At 43.9% G+C, this 13,929-nt stretch overlaps 1 protein-coding gene across 1 annotated transcript in view; it reads right to left on the bottom strand.

The window, feature by feature from the left end:
- Positions 1 to 13,929, bottom strand: part of LOC119249013 (NEDD4-like E3 ubiquitin-protein ligase WWP2) — a 70,289-nt gene that overhangs the window by 34,474 nt on the left and 21,886 nt on the right. Inside the window, exons 3-5 of the mRNA XM_037516023.2 lie at positions 8,894 to 8,978; positions 1,854 to 2,001; positions 1,390 to 1,511 (exon numbers count right to left, since the gene is read on the bottom strand). Coding sequence (XP_037371920.2) covers positions 1,390 to 1,511; positions 1,854 to 2,001; positions 8,894 to 8,978 — 355 coding nt within the window. The remainder of the gene's footprint in view (positions 1 to 1,389; positions 1,512 to 1,853; positions 2,002 to 8,893; positions 8,979 to 13,929) is intronic.

Here is a 13,929-nt window from a genome sequence, read left to right as displayed (position 1 = left end):
AATATGTATTAATGTTATACTATCGTACATTTGAACACATTAGTATATATTAATATATTAGACAAGTTACATTTATGTAAACCTAATATGTAATTACAATTTAATAAAAAACAAATAAGCTAATAAATATAAATATATTTTAAAAACTCAAAAGGGCATATGTGAAAACGATGCTAATTGTCACTATGTGTCATTCTTACAGGAGGATTTATTTTTTGAGTGTGTGCTTTGGGGTCATTTCCAGTTTTTCTACAATTACTTTTTGTTTTGAGCTAACATTGGTTGACAACACAGTACACGATGCAGGGGTATAGGCCCCCACCTGCACATGGGACATGTATGGGACCTCACCACACCCACAACCAGAGCCTGGACCAATGAAGAAGAAAGGGACACTCGCGTTGGCTGCTGATTCTGATGTAAAAATGCCCACAAGCACATTTCCAAATAATGTAATAAGCATAAACCTCCTTGATAATAAAATAAAAAAAGGCAGGCTAGAGTTTGGGAAAATACAGACTGATGCAGAAGATAGAATGAAAATAGGGGCATATCCCTGTTTTTAAACAATTCCTGAGACAAGCACAAGTTCCCCAAAGAAAAGACCAGGCAAGTAGGTCAGAAAGGATGAGCTCAGATAAAAGGGGCTCGGGAGTCTATGGGGCACTCTCCCTGGAATGCAATACTCCCCACCCCCACTCTTCTCCGCTAAATCCACTTTCACAAAATGTTTTCTAGACAGCAGACCTCAAGAGAAAAAGGACCCTTTCTTTCTGTGGCCTTCCCTAGCCACATATGGTGCTGCTCTGAATTGAGGCTTTATGAGGGAGGGTCCAGAGACCATAGCCATGGGTTATGCCACTGACCACAAACAGCAATGAACAGACGTTTGGGTTTAGAGTTCCATGCGGCAGAGGCTGCCTGAATAATTAAGCACTTCCATCATCCAACTAACATTCACTAAATGTTTATTGAGTGCCTACTAAGCATAGGCTACTATTTGTAACACATACCAAACACACACACGCACACACAGAGCTTTGTTCATCCAAGGCCTCAGACTAGGAGAGCAGTGACTTAAGCTGGAGGCACTGCAGTTTGATTCTACATGCCACAGGTCTCTGGGATCAGATAAACGGGGGCAGAGGGAGAGCATTCATCCCTGAGGAAAGCTCCACGGGACACAGCCACCATTCCACTAAACCCCACAATGAAGGCGGGAGGACCACCCCTAAATACAACAGGTCCCTGAGACCCTGGCCCTGGAGGAAATGGCATCAGCAGGTTTATCCATGTGGTGTGAGAAATTCACACCTTCAAATTCTTCTCCTCCCACCACCAAAAAATAACCACATCCGTCAGCCACCCACCATCAGATGTCATACGTACTTTTGCCCCCATTGTTCTTTAGGACATTGGAGAGGTTGACAGAGGCAGTGCCTAGTAGTTCATTTCTCAAGGTATGGCAGCTCCAGACCTTCAAATCTAAATGACTCTGGGCCGTGACATTCCTGGAAAACAAAACTTAAGTTATCACACTGAGCAGACCAATCACTCCTCTAACTTAGAAGACAGATAAACTATACCGCCGACATCTTGGGGAGCAGAAGGCGAGGACTCAAACAGGAAGATACTCATAGGCCCCTTCCCCCATAACTGACCCCATAACCATCTAGCTAATAATGAAGGCTCTGTGAGCTCAGTGATGGAGAAACACCTGGAGAGAGGCACCTAAGGCACCAGAGGCAGAGAGGCAGTAGAGGCCTTGCAGAAAGCCTGGCTCTCCTGCACTGCCTTCAAGTGCATGCTCTTTCCCCGTTAACTTCATTCAAATAGAAGGGGTTTGTGCTTACAAAATGATGATCTCATTCCAGAGAAGCTCAGAGCTGCCAATTCGCTTCCCGGTCTTCTTGGTCTCACTGGGGAGTCCATCCACTGCCACTTCCACAAACGAGTTAATGCGGGGTTGACGGTTATGCACCTTGGGTTTTGCTGACACCACTGGCCAGAAGAAAGAGAAAATCCAAGTGAGCGAGAGGGCTCCCAGATGCCCCCCTGTGGCAGACTTTCCAACTTTTTTGTTGTTTCTTTAAAAAAACACAATTTTTCCTGATTCTTAAAAAAAAAAAAACCCTTATTTAAAAATGCGAGGTACTGAGAAAAAAATTGAAAGCATAAGAAAGGAAAATCACTTCTAATCTAAAAACTCTAGAATAATTAAGATAGTGGTAAATCCAGACTTGCTAGATTGTCATCATTTATGTCCCTGATTCTTTACAAAATCTTCCCCCTGCTCCCCAATTTCTTTTAAATGGCTGCCATGTTATCTCTGTGTGGCTGTGCCATCATTTGGCTAACAATTCTTTCATTGGTGAACAGATTGCTTCCAACTTTTTGCTCCAGGAAAATTACCACAAATATATATACTAACATGCATTTCTGAGTACTTTTCCAAAGGATAAGAACACTTGTTAAAGTCCTTAAAACTGCTTAATTCCTTTCCAAAACAGGTAAACCCATATAGATGTCGACGCTCTTCACCACCATAGGAATACATCCATTTAACCAAACACTGATAGCACTGAGTACTTTGTTTTTTCAACTTTTGCATTTCGTATAGGTTTTTTAAAAGTACTGGTTTATTTTTGAAGATTTTTATTTATTTATGCCTACATGAGCTGGGGTACAGGCCAGAGGTCCGGGGGGGTGAGAGGATTCACCAGAATTCAGCAGAACAGGCAGGCAGACTGAAACACACTGCTGAGGGGAGCAGCGGGTGAGACAGGAGAGGTCTGCTGCACCATGTGGGCAGCTCCCTGTCCAGGGATCGATCTCATGCTGCAGTGGCTGCAGACTGCATCATAGTGCTGAGACTCAACCCCACACGCCACCAGGGAGGCCCTCATATAGGTTTTTTTAAAAAGTATTAACAATACAAAGACCATGACTAAGATTTCATGAGCACTCCTTACACCTATATCACCTTATCTAACTGAATCCTGACAACAAACCAGGGAGGCAGAGAATATGTCCTCACTCCTATTTTACCTAGGAGGGGGAAGCCAGGTCATTGCCCAATGCTACGCAGTCAGGTGGCTCTGAGTCCAGGCTTACAGCAAGCAGCCTAACTCCCATACCATGCTCAATGTCATTACTGGACTTTGCTTCTCTGTTCTTTTGTTTTTCTTCAATGACTAATGAGGTTGAGTATTTTTGCCACGTGCTCATTAGGCATCTGCATTTCCTCTTCCATTTGTATTCTTCATGTGGCAGCATCCCTTATGTTCATTTGGCACCAGCAAGCCAGGGACTCACAGAGCACACACTAAGCAAGTATGTATGTCCATGCTATGCAAGCATCTCTTACAGATACGTTAGCCAGGGTGGAAACTCCAGGTTACTAAGCTCACACACATCTAGATGTCTTTGGTCCTCTGGCCCAAATCAGAGCATATGACTGACACTCCTCGCCTCTGATGTCTACACATAAACACCTTGGTTAAGAGTTAGCAAACCGGGTCCTCCCTGGTGGCGCAGGCAGTTGGACACTGCACTGTGAAGCTGTCCGCAGCCTCTGCAGTGCGGGTTCGATCCCGGCCAGCTGGCAAGAATCCCACATGGCGAAACAGACCTTTCCTGTCTCGCCCGCTGCTCCCCTCAGCAGTGTGTTTCGTCAGTGTGCCTGTTGTGTTCCCCACCCTGTCTCTGGTGGGTCTTCTCACCCTCCCGCGCATCTGGCCTGTACCCTGGTTCTTGTATAAAAATAAATAAATCTTTGATGGCGCGCAGAACTCTCCTGCCGCCCGCTGCTCCCCTCAGCAGTGTACTTCGGTCCTTCTACCTGCTCTGCTCCCCGCTCTGGCTCTGGTGGATTCTCTCACCCTCCCGCGCTTCTGACTATGCCCAGTGCATGTATAAACAAAAACAAACAAACAAATAAATAAATAAAACATGCCTCTATAAAAAAATAAAAGATTAAAAAAATAAGTATATGCTTATAAAAAAAATAAAATAAATAAAAATAAATAAATCTTTGAAAAAAAAAAAAAAAAAAAGAGTTAGCAAACCGGAGCTTCCCTGGTGGCACAAAGGGCTAAGATGCAACCTATGAAGCTATCCACAGCCACTGCAGCATAAGTTCAATCCCCGGCTAGGGAGCAAGCCACATGGGGCAGAAGACCTCTCCTGACTCGTCCTCTGCTCCCTCAGCAGTATATTTCAGTCAATCTGACTGTTCTGTTCCCCATCCTGTCTCTGGTGAATCCTCTCAGTCCCCACACCTCTGGCCTGGACCCCAATTCTTGTATGCATAAATAAATAAATCTTTAAAAAAAAAATAAAAAAGACAAAGGCTTAAAAAAAAAAAGTTAGCAAACCTCTCCCTCCCAGACCCTTGTGAGAGATGATCTGTTGGGTCCACAACTTGACAGAGGGCAAACCCACCTCTGGATTGATTTAAGCAATACCTGTCTTCTCCAAGCCTAAAAGAACAGTAGGGATAAAGTCAAAGAACAACAACAATGAAATTTATGTCAACAGCAAGAAGGGATAACACTAGGAAAAAGGGTCACGGTTCTGGGAAATGTGGCCCAAAGTAGAAAACAGCAATCTTTTACACATGGGTCGAGGTGAACTGAGGCCACCTGGTGGTGTAAGGGGAGCTCAGCATACAGGCTCTTTAAAACAACTTAGGTAGGGACTAAGAGTTCTAGCCTTCTAAGTTAGACAATTACTTTGAAATCTATCAGTTCAAATCCTTTATTTAACAAATGAGCCTATCAAAACCCAGGGAGGGGCCTCCCTGGTGGCGCAAGGGGTTAAGTCGCAACCTATGAAGCTATCCACGGCCATTGCACCACGAGTTCGATTCCCGGCTAGCCAGGGAGCAACCGAAATGGTGCAGCAGACCTCTCCTGACTCGCCCGCTGCTCCCCTCAGCAGTGTACTTTGGTCAATCTGCCTGTTCTGTTCCCCACTCTGTCTCCGGTGAATCCTCTCATCCCCTGCACCTCTGGCCTGTACCCCAGTTCTTGTATGCATAAATAAATAAATCTTTAAAAAAAAAAAAAAGAGTTTCTGTGACAGTGAATATGTTCTACACTGGCTGTCTGGCACATCACCACCAGCTACATGTGGCTATGGAGCAACTGAAATGTGGCTGGAACAACTAAGAATTTGAACTTGAGAGTTTAATTGATTTTACCCTATTGGACAGCACAGGCTATAGGTATGACACACATAGTCACACACTGCATAACTTTTCAGTAGGTGGAGAACTGCATCTGTGACTGTGGTCCCGATAACACCCTAGGTGTGCAGGCAGGCTGTGCCATCTAGGTTTGCATCAGCACAACTACCAAATTGTCTAACAACACATTCTCAGAATGTATCCCCATCATTAGTGACTATATACCCACACTTTTTCTTTCTTTTTTTTTTTTTGTATGTCATTTAAAAGGGAGTTGCAGACATGAAGACAAATTGGGCTCAAATATTGGGTTGTCAGAAAAGTCACGATGCATTTTTTTCTGTTTTTCAAAGAAAAAACACGTCATGACTTTTCTGACAACCCAATACTTTCAGAATGCGACTCCTAAGAATAAGGACATTCTCTCACCTAACGACACCACCATTGTGATACCTTAAACAACGTACACCCTCTGTCATTTGCTATCCATTCCATCTTTGAATTTCCCCAACTGTTGCAAGGTTATTATTATAGCTGTTTTCCCCCAATCTAGGATCCAGTCAAGATGAAGATATTGCATTTGGTTGTTGTTTCCTTAACCTTTTAAAATCTAGAATGCTCTCCCTTCTTCGATGACAATGATTTTTAAAGACTTCTACCAGCTGCCTTATAGGATGCGCCAAGTTCTGCATTTTCCTGATTGTTCCCTGATGATTAGATTCATGTTTAACATTTCTGTCCAGAATACAACATAGATGATGTTGTCTGATTCTCGCTTTACACAGCAGGCTGTCCTATTGGGGATGCCCACTTCAATCCCTCGGTGACTGTGGGGTTTACCAGGTCTCTCCACTATAAAGATACATTTTCCCTTCTGTAATTTATGATTAATCAGGGTGACATTTTGAATGTTGCTTTTTTTAAAAAGGCAGCCAAAATAAAGGCTTCAAGATACAAGTGACTTTCTCTACAAAGTCAATTTATTGTTTGATGAAATATAAACGATAATTTTTTTTCTTTTTTGTAGCATAGAAGAACTGGGGTGTAGGCCAGAGGTGTAGGGGGTGAGAGGATTCACCAGAGACAGAGTGGGGAGCAGAACAGGCAGATCTACTGAAATACACTGCTAAGGGGAGCAGGGGCGAGGCAGGAGAGGTCTGCTGCGCCACATGTGGGCAACTCCCTGGCTGGGGATTGAAGTCAGGCTGTAGCAGTGATAGCATTAAGACTTAACCACTAGACCACCAGGGAGGCCCTGAAGGATAACTTCTTAAATGTGGAGTAACATCTTCACATAGGATTTAGACATTAAAGTTAAAAACAAGGCGAAAATCACAGATGGTCAGAAACATGCCCTTGTAAGTTCTTGGGGAGGCACCAGGAAATCTACATATTGACTTTCCCTAGGTTCCAGTTTTATGCTGTGCTGTGTCTTTCAGGGGTCAGTTTTTCAGTGTTTCTGAGTTAAATATCAGACAAAATAGTTGGTTTATGTTTAGAACCCATGACAACACATTTAAAAATATATCTTAGAGGGCCTCCTTGGTGGCTCAAGGGGTTAAGACACAACCTGTGGGGCTCATGGAAACCACTGTAGCACAAGTTCCATCCCGGCCAGGGAGCTACCCACATGGTGCAGCAGACCTCTCCTGACTCATCCGCTGCTCCCCTCAACAGTGTACTTCAGTCAGTCTGCCTGTTCTGTTCCCCACTCTGTCTCTGGTGAATCCTCTCATCCCCCACACCTCTGGTCTGTACCCTAGTTCTTGTATGCATAAATAAATAAATCCTTAAAAAATAATAAAATAAAAATTAAAAAAATAAAAATATATCTTAGAACTCCAGGATGACACTAAGGAGAAGAATAGGGAACTGAAGCTCAGACAGGGAAGAGCACAGTGACCTCTCCCAGATCACAATATAACTTTCTCATGAAACACACGGAAGAACCACCCACACTATTTAAACTGTCATTGCTCTCTTTCTCCCCCACCACATTCCTGGATGTTATTTTTGGATCCCTAGAGGTTAAAGGCATACATAATGAGAAGCACCAGTATTACCATGTTAGTCCTTTCCATATTAGCAATTCACAATGAGGAAAAGCAACAGAAAATCTGTAAGTCAATATGTGCTCCTACATAATAAAAACCCAAAACAGAGTCTCAGGATGGCACCGGGTTCCATGGAAGGGCTTCTATTTCAACTCAGGCTTGCTAATTATTAGATAAGAGAGTAAAAGCTGTAGTCCCAAGCACAATATAAGGGGGCAGGGGGGAGTGACTTAGAAACTCCTGCCCAGCTGATAAACCAACACCCAGGAGCACCTCTACCATACACCCCAGGAAGGGACAAAGTAAACAGCTTCCTGCACCCCATTTAAGCCAGCAGTCCCCCACCTTTCCTGGCAGTTGTTCTTCCCTGAACTTTGCCTGCCTGGACGTACTCCCAACTTTGCTTTGCTTTGCCTAAACATGGCATTGAATTCTTTCATGGCTATAGTCAAGGTCTAAAGAACCCCCAAACCCAGAAACAGATGCTTTCAATTGCTCTGCACAGTGTGAAGGGGGTGACTTTTAAATAACAAACTTAAGAAAGGAAAGAAAGCAAATCAGGTAGATATCTGGGCCCAAAATATTTCACCCAGAGATAGCAGTCCATGAACAACATGTGACTGGAGCAGAGTAAATGTGGAAGAGTAACTAACAGGAGATGGGAAATGAGGGGGTCATACCATATGGGAGCTTCAACTTTTCTCCTGAGTGAGATGGAGAGCCTTGATGTGTTTGAGTACAGGAGTGACAATAGCTAGCTTCCATTCTAACAGGGCCACTGACTGCTGAGTGACCCAGAAAAGGAAGGAGGGCGAAGGGTAAAAGCAGGGAGCTGGGTTAGGAGACTATTGCCTTAATCCAGGGTAGGTAGGTGGCAGCGTGTAGACAATGGAGGTGTGCCAAGTGGCTAACAGCTGGGCACATTTGCAGATAAACAAGATTTGCTGACTGGCTGCATATAAGGATATGAGAAAGAAAAATTAGGAATTCAATCCAGACACATTACATTTTAGAAGTTTACTAAATATTCAAGTGGCAATGGCAACTGGATTACCAGACTACAAATCTACAGTTCAGAAATTAGGCTAGAGATACAAATGTGGCAGTGAACTTCTCTTGGTGGCATTTAAAGCCATGCGGTGGAATATCACCTAGGGAGTGAGGGTACAAAGGAATAAGCCTGGGGTATGAAGTAATCAACATTTTAGACAGTTTTTGCCAAAAGTTCCTTTCTTCCTTCTTTGAGAATCCCAGCTATCATCTGGCAAAGGTTTACTCTTAAGTTATTTCAAAAATGTGACACTCCGGGCCTCCCCGGTGGCGCAGCGATTGAGCGCTGGGCTGCGAAGCTGCCCGCAGCCTCTGCAGCGCCGGTTCGATCCCCGGCCACCAGCGAGGGTCCCACATGGTGCGCAGACCTCTCCTTCCGCACCCGCTGCTCCCCTCAGCAGTGTACTTCGTCAGTCTGCCTGTTCTGTTCCCCGCTCTGGCTCTGGTGAGTTCTCTCACCCTCCCACGCTTCTGACTGTACCCAGTGCTTGTATAAATAAATATGTCTTTAAAAAAAAAAAAAGTGACTCTCCAGTCTAAGGTGTGGTATAATTCCACCTTGTCTCCTCAAATAATAAACACTTTACCCAGTGCCACTCACCTTTCAAAGTAAGCTGAGACTTCTCAAAGGGCAGGGCCACTCCTGCCCGGCTGGAGCTGGCAGATGCCATATCATCACCAGGAAGCTGCAAGGCAAAGGCAGCAGTAGGTTAGAGATTATCTGACAAGAAGACTGAGGAAGTGGATCCTCAGTGGGTCCTCTGAATTTTAATATCTGAGTTTAAAGAACAAAAGCAAGAAAATATAAACACCCAAGGGATGTGGTCATGCTACTACAACAGTTTAGGTATTGTCTGTCTTGTAATGACTGTTGAAGCTGGGTAGGTCTTGGATTAAGACTGCCTGTTACATCAGTCTGGAGAGCCTAACACAATACCTCCAACAAGAAAGTCATGGTTCAACAACAGCAATAAGAACCCAGGTAATCCTTCTTTTTTAATAGGTAAAAAGATCTGACTGGACATTTCACTAAAGAAGAAATGCAGGGCCACCCTGGTGATGCAAGGGGTTAAGCACTGCATTATGAAGCAATCCACAGCCTCTGCAGCACGAGTTCGATACCCAACTGGCCAGGGAGAAAACCACATGGTGAGGCAGACCTCTCCTGTCTAGCCCGCTGCTCCCCTTAGCAGTGTATTTCAGTCAGTCTGCCTGTTCTGTTCCCCACTCTGTCTCTGGTGGATCGTCTCACCCCGCCGCCATCTCTGGCCTGTACCCCAGCTCTTGTATGCATAAATAAATAAATCTTAAAAAAAAAAAAGAAGTATTTTTTTTTTTTTTTGCTTTACAAAGTATATTTTATTTTTATTTATTTTTTTTTAAATATTAAATTTTATTTTTATATTCCCCCATACAATTGCAAACGCCCCATTCTGACCCCAATCCTTCCCCTCCTGCCCCCCAACCCCCAAAAAGTGTCTCTGGTTCATAGTTTTTTGTTGATTTTGATTTTCACTTTCTTATATTCATTTTCCTGGTCCCTTATTTAAGTTTTCTAGATTCCTGCTATGAGTGAGACCATCCGATATTTTTCTTTTTCTTTTTGGCTTATTTCGCTGAGCATGATCCCTTCCAGTGCCATCCATGTTGCTGCAAATTGCATGTGTTTATCAAAAAAGAAGTATTTTAAAAGAAGAAATGCAACTGGCCCATAAGCACATGGGAAGATTCTTTTCCTTTTTTTTTTTGAACGATCATCTTTGTCCTTTCTTTTATGTTTTTTTTAAATTTATTTTTAATGCTATTTTCTTTTTACATCATTGATCAATTTTATTTTTTTAAAGATTTATTTTATTTTATTTTATTTATTTATTTGTACAAGCACTGGGTACAGTCAGAAGCGCGGGAGGGTGAGAGAATTCACCAGCGCCAGAGCGGGGAGCAGAGCAGGCAGAAGAACCGAAGCACACTGCTGAGGGGAGCAGCGGGAGGCAGGAGAGGTCTGCGCGCTATGTGGGACCCTCCTCTGGTGGCCGGGGAGCAGCCGGGGATCAAACCAGCGCTGCAGAGGCTGCGGGCAGCTTCGCAACCCAGCGCTCAATCGCTATGCCACCGGGGAGGTCACATCATTGATCATTTTTAAACAATATTTGTTCCCCCCACCCCCTCCAGTTTAGTCCCCATAGAATTTCCTCATGGGAAGATTCTTGACATCATTAGCCAGCAGGCATTCCTGTCACTCTATCTTGGCTAGAAGCAGAAGACTATCATGGCACTTTGAGTGGATCTTTTACTCATGTATGATTTTGTAACGTCATGTGTCATTTGGGAAGTACTAGTTTGTTCAGCTATAGAGATAGATATTTCAATGTTGACATATTTCATTGCACAATGTCAAGAAATCATGTTTTGACAGTTGCCACTGATCTTATCAGACAAGTCTTTAAGAATTGGGAAGCTGGGAAGCTTTGGGGGGGGAGATGGAAGCATTCCAAGCTTCTAATTTTCACCTAAAAACTCAGATTTTAAGATTCACAACAAATACTGTCAGCTGTTTTCCTGAAGGTGACAGGCTCACTTCATTTTCAAGAAAACATCTGCCAAAGATGTGGTGCAGTGGTTGAGCGCTGGGTTGCGAAGCTGTCCGCAGCCTCTGCAGCGCCAGTTCGATCCCCGGCTGCTCTCTGGCCACCAGGGGAGGGTCCCACATGGCGCAGCAGACCTCTCCTGCCGCCCGCTGCTCCCCTCAGCAATGTACTTCGGTCCTTCTGCCTGCTCTGCTCCCCACTCTGGCTCTGGTGAATTCTCTCACCCTTCCGCACTTCTGACTGTACCCAGTGCTTGTATAAATAAATAAATAAATCTTTTTTTAAAACAAAATATTTTTATTTATGCATACAAGAGCTGGGGTATAGGCAAGAGGTGAGGGGGGGGCGGTGAGAGGATTCACCAGAGACAGAGCAGGGAACAGAAGAGGCAGATTGACCGAAGTACACTGCTGAGAGGAGCAGCAGGCGAGTCAGGAGAGGTCTGCTGCACCATGTGGGTTGCTCTCTGGCTGGCTGGGAATTGAACTTATGCTGCAGAGGCTGTGGATTGCTTCATATATTGTGCCTTAACCCCTTGCACCACCAGGAACACCCTGTTTTTTATTTTTAAGTAAAAATTATCTTTCATGAAAAAAGCCACTAATGCAGTCCTCTACTCAGTCATCCAAATGCTTTCCTCAATACAAACGTGACACTTCAGTCTGCAGCAGAGTCCTTGAGGTGAATATCAAGAAGATGTGCTCGAGAATCGAGACTTAATACAGTTAATAATTTGCACGGCTTTATCAAGCACATCCTCAAGTGCAAGAGATTTTTCCTCTTCATTTAGTCATGGCAGGGAGACCATGACAACAGCACAGCTTAGTGGCAATGTCTTAGTAAGGTTGATTCGGACTCTGGCACCAGCAGTTTCACTCACCTTTGCTTTCATACTGTCAATGCAAAGTGACCAGTGACAAGAGCAAAGGAAGTCTTAATGCTATCATGGAAGTAGTTCTGACCTTATAAATGCGTCTCGAGAGACCACCAGGGGCAGGGGCCTGAGGATCACTTGTGAAGGCTGCGCCATAAAGACTCTATCAAATTCTTGTTCTATTCAACATCATTAACACCTTCTTTCATTCTCATTTGTATTTGCTCTCGCCTCCTACCTTCCAATTTTGAAGAGCTGTTCAGGCTTAAAACATGATTAACTCACCACATTACTCTAAAAATGGAAGCTCTTTATACGAAAGTAAATGGAGCTTGCTGCTAAGTGACATTGATTTTGACGTTTTCCTCAGCTACAGTCAAATAATTTCATGCTTCAAGATTTTAGGCAAAAAATAATAATAATAATAACAGAACTGGTCTTATTTATAAGATATATCCGTCCAAAAAAAAAAAAGTAACGTGATTAGTTTTTCCTGGGTTAGTCTATAATAATTCCATGCTTCAAGATTTCAGGCAAAAAAAAAAAAAAGATAGAATTGGTCTTATTTATAAGATACATTCAGTCCAAAAAAGAAAAAAAAAAAGAAGTGATTAGTTTTTTTCTGGGCTAGTCCATAACAGGCATTATACTTCAGTCTTATACATGGGCTAGCAGTGGATACCTTTGAAATGATACTTAGAACAAAAGGAAGACAGAACTGAAACGATTCTTATCCAGATCTCTAAAGACCAGATCTGTGTGTCACTAAATCGAATAGCAAACTCTCGGGCTTTGTCTTACCTGACATACTGGCAGCACGTGACACAATGGATCACTCTTTCCTCCTTGAAACGCCTCTCCCGGATCTCCTGCCTAATCTCTCCTGCCTCTCAGGCTTCCCTCTCCACCTCGTTGGTTGGCCCCTTCTCAACCTCTAACCACCAGACTAGCTCGGGCCCAGCCCCTTGTCTCTTGGTTTTGTCATCCTGTCTCGTGACTTTAAAGAACATCTGTTTGTGGACAATCCCTAATTGGCATGTCCAGGAGGGACCTCACCCTTAGACCTCCGATCCTTTGTCTTTGAGTTCCTGAGAGTCACCCTCAAACCTGACTGTTCCTCAGTCTTCCCATCTCAGGTAATGATGCTTCTTCCATCCAGAGGCATGGGCGACAACACTCTAGCACTCATCTTGTTTCCCTTTCCCTCTCAATCCCCACATTCAACCTGATCATAAATGCTGCTGGTTTTACATTTAAAATAGTAAATGTGCTTTAAAGATGCACCATGATCTGCTTCCGCCCTTCATCCCCTTTGATCTAATCTCCAAATGCAGCATTTTTTTTTTATTTAATATGTAAGTCAGATCACAACCATCCAAGGGTCTCCAAGTGGAAGTCAAAATCAAAGTTTTTTTCAAAGAATGACTCTGGAGGTCCTACAGGACATGCTCCCCCCCTTCCCCCACACCTCTCTGACATCATCTCCCACTTCTCTCCCCCTTCTTTTTTTTTAAGATATAATTATTTATGCATACAAGAGCTGGGGCACAGGCCAGAGGTGCAGGGGGTGAGAGGATTCACCAGAGACAGAGTGGGGAACAGAACAGGCAGATCTACTGAAATACACTGCTGAGGGGAGCAGAGGACGAGTCAGGAGAGGTCTGCTGTGCCATGTGGGTAGCTCCCTGGCTGGCTGGGGATCGAACTCGTGATGCAGAGGCTGAAGATAGCTTCACAGCACTGTGCTTAACCCCTTGCGCCAGCAGGGAGGCCCTCTCTCCCCCTTCTTACCATTCCCCTAAACTACACAGTCCTCCTTGCTGTTCCTTGAACATTCCGGACATGCCCTCTAGCAGATTCCACCTCCTCTATGTATAATGTTCTTTCCCTAATTGTCCCCATATATGGCCTACGCTATCTTCTGACATACATGTCATTTTCTTAAAGGCCCTTCCCTCATGACCCTATCAACCCCACTCTCCACACATATTAGTGCCCACCCTTCCCTAGTTTACTTTTTCTCCTCAGTATTCATCCCTGACATAATTCATCTGCATTGATCTATTATATTTGTCTATCTCCCTCCCCTAGAATGTAAGCTCTGTGAGGGTCGAGATGTGTGTCCCATCTCTTAGCCCTGTCTGGACTTTAGTTGGAACTCCAGAAATACCAAAT

The sequence above is a fragment of the Talpa occidentalis genome, unplaced genomic scaffold, assembly GCF_014898055.3.
Source record: "Talpa occidentalis isolate TD23 unplaced genomic scaffold, MPIMG_talOcc4v2.1 talOcc4.17, whole genome shotgun sequence".
Taxonomy (NCBI): domain Eukaryota; kingdom Metazoa; phylum Chordata; class Mammalia; order Eulipotyphla; family Talpidae; genus Talpa; species Talpa occidentalis.
Note: the sequence above shows the minus strand (reverse complement) of the source record. Positions and strands in the feature narration are given on the sequence as shown.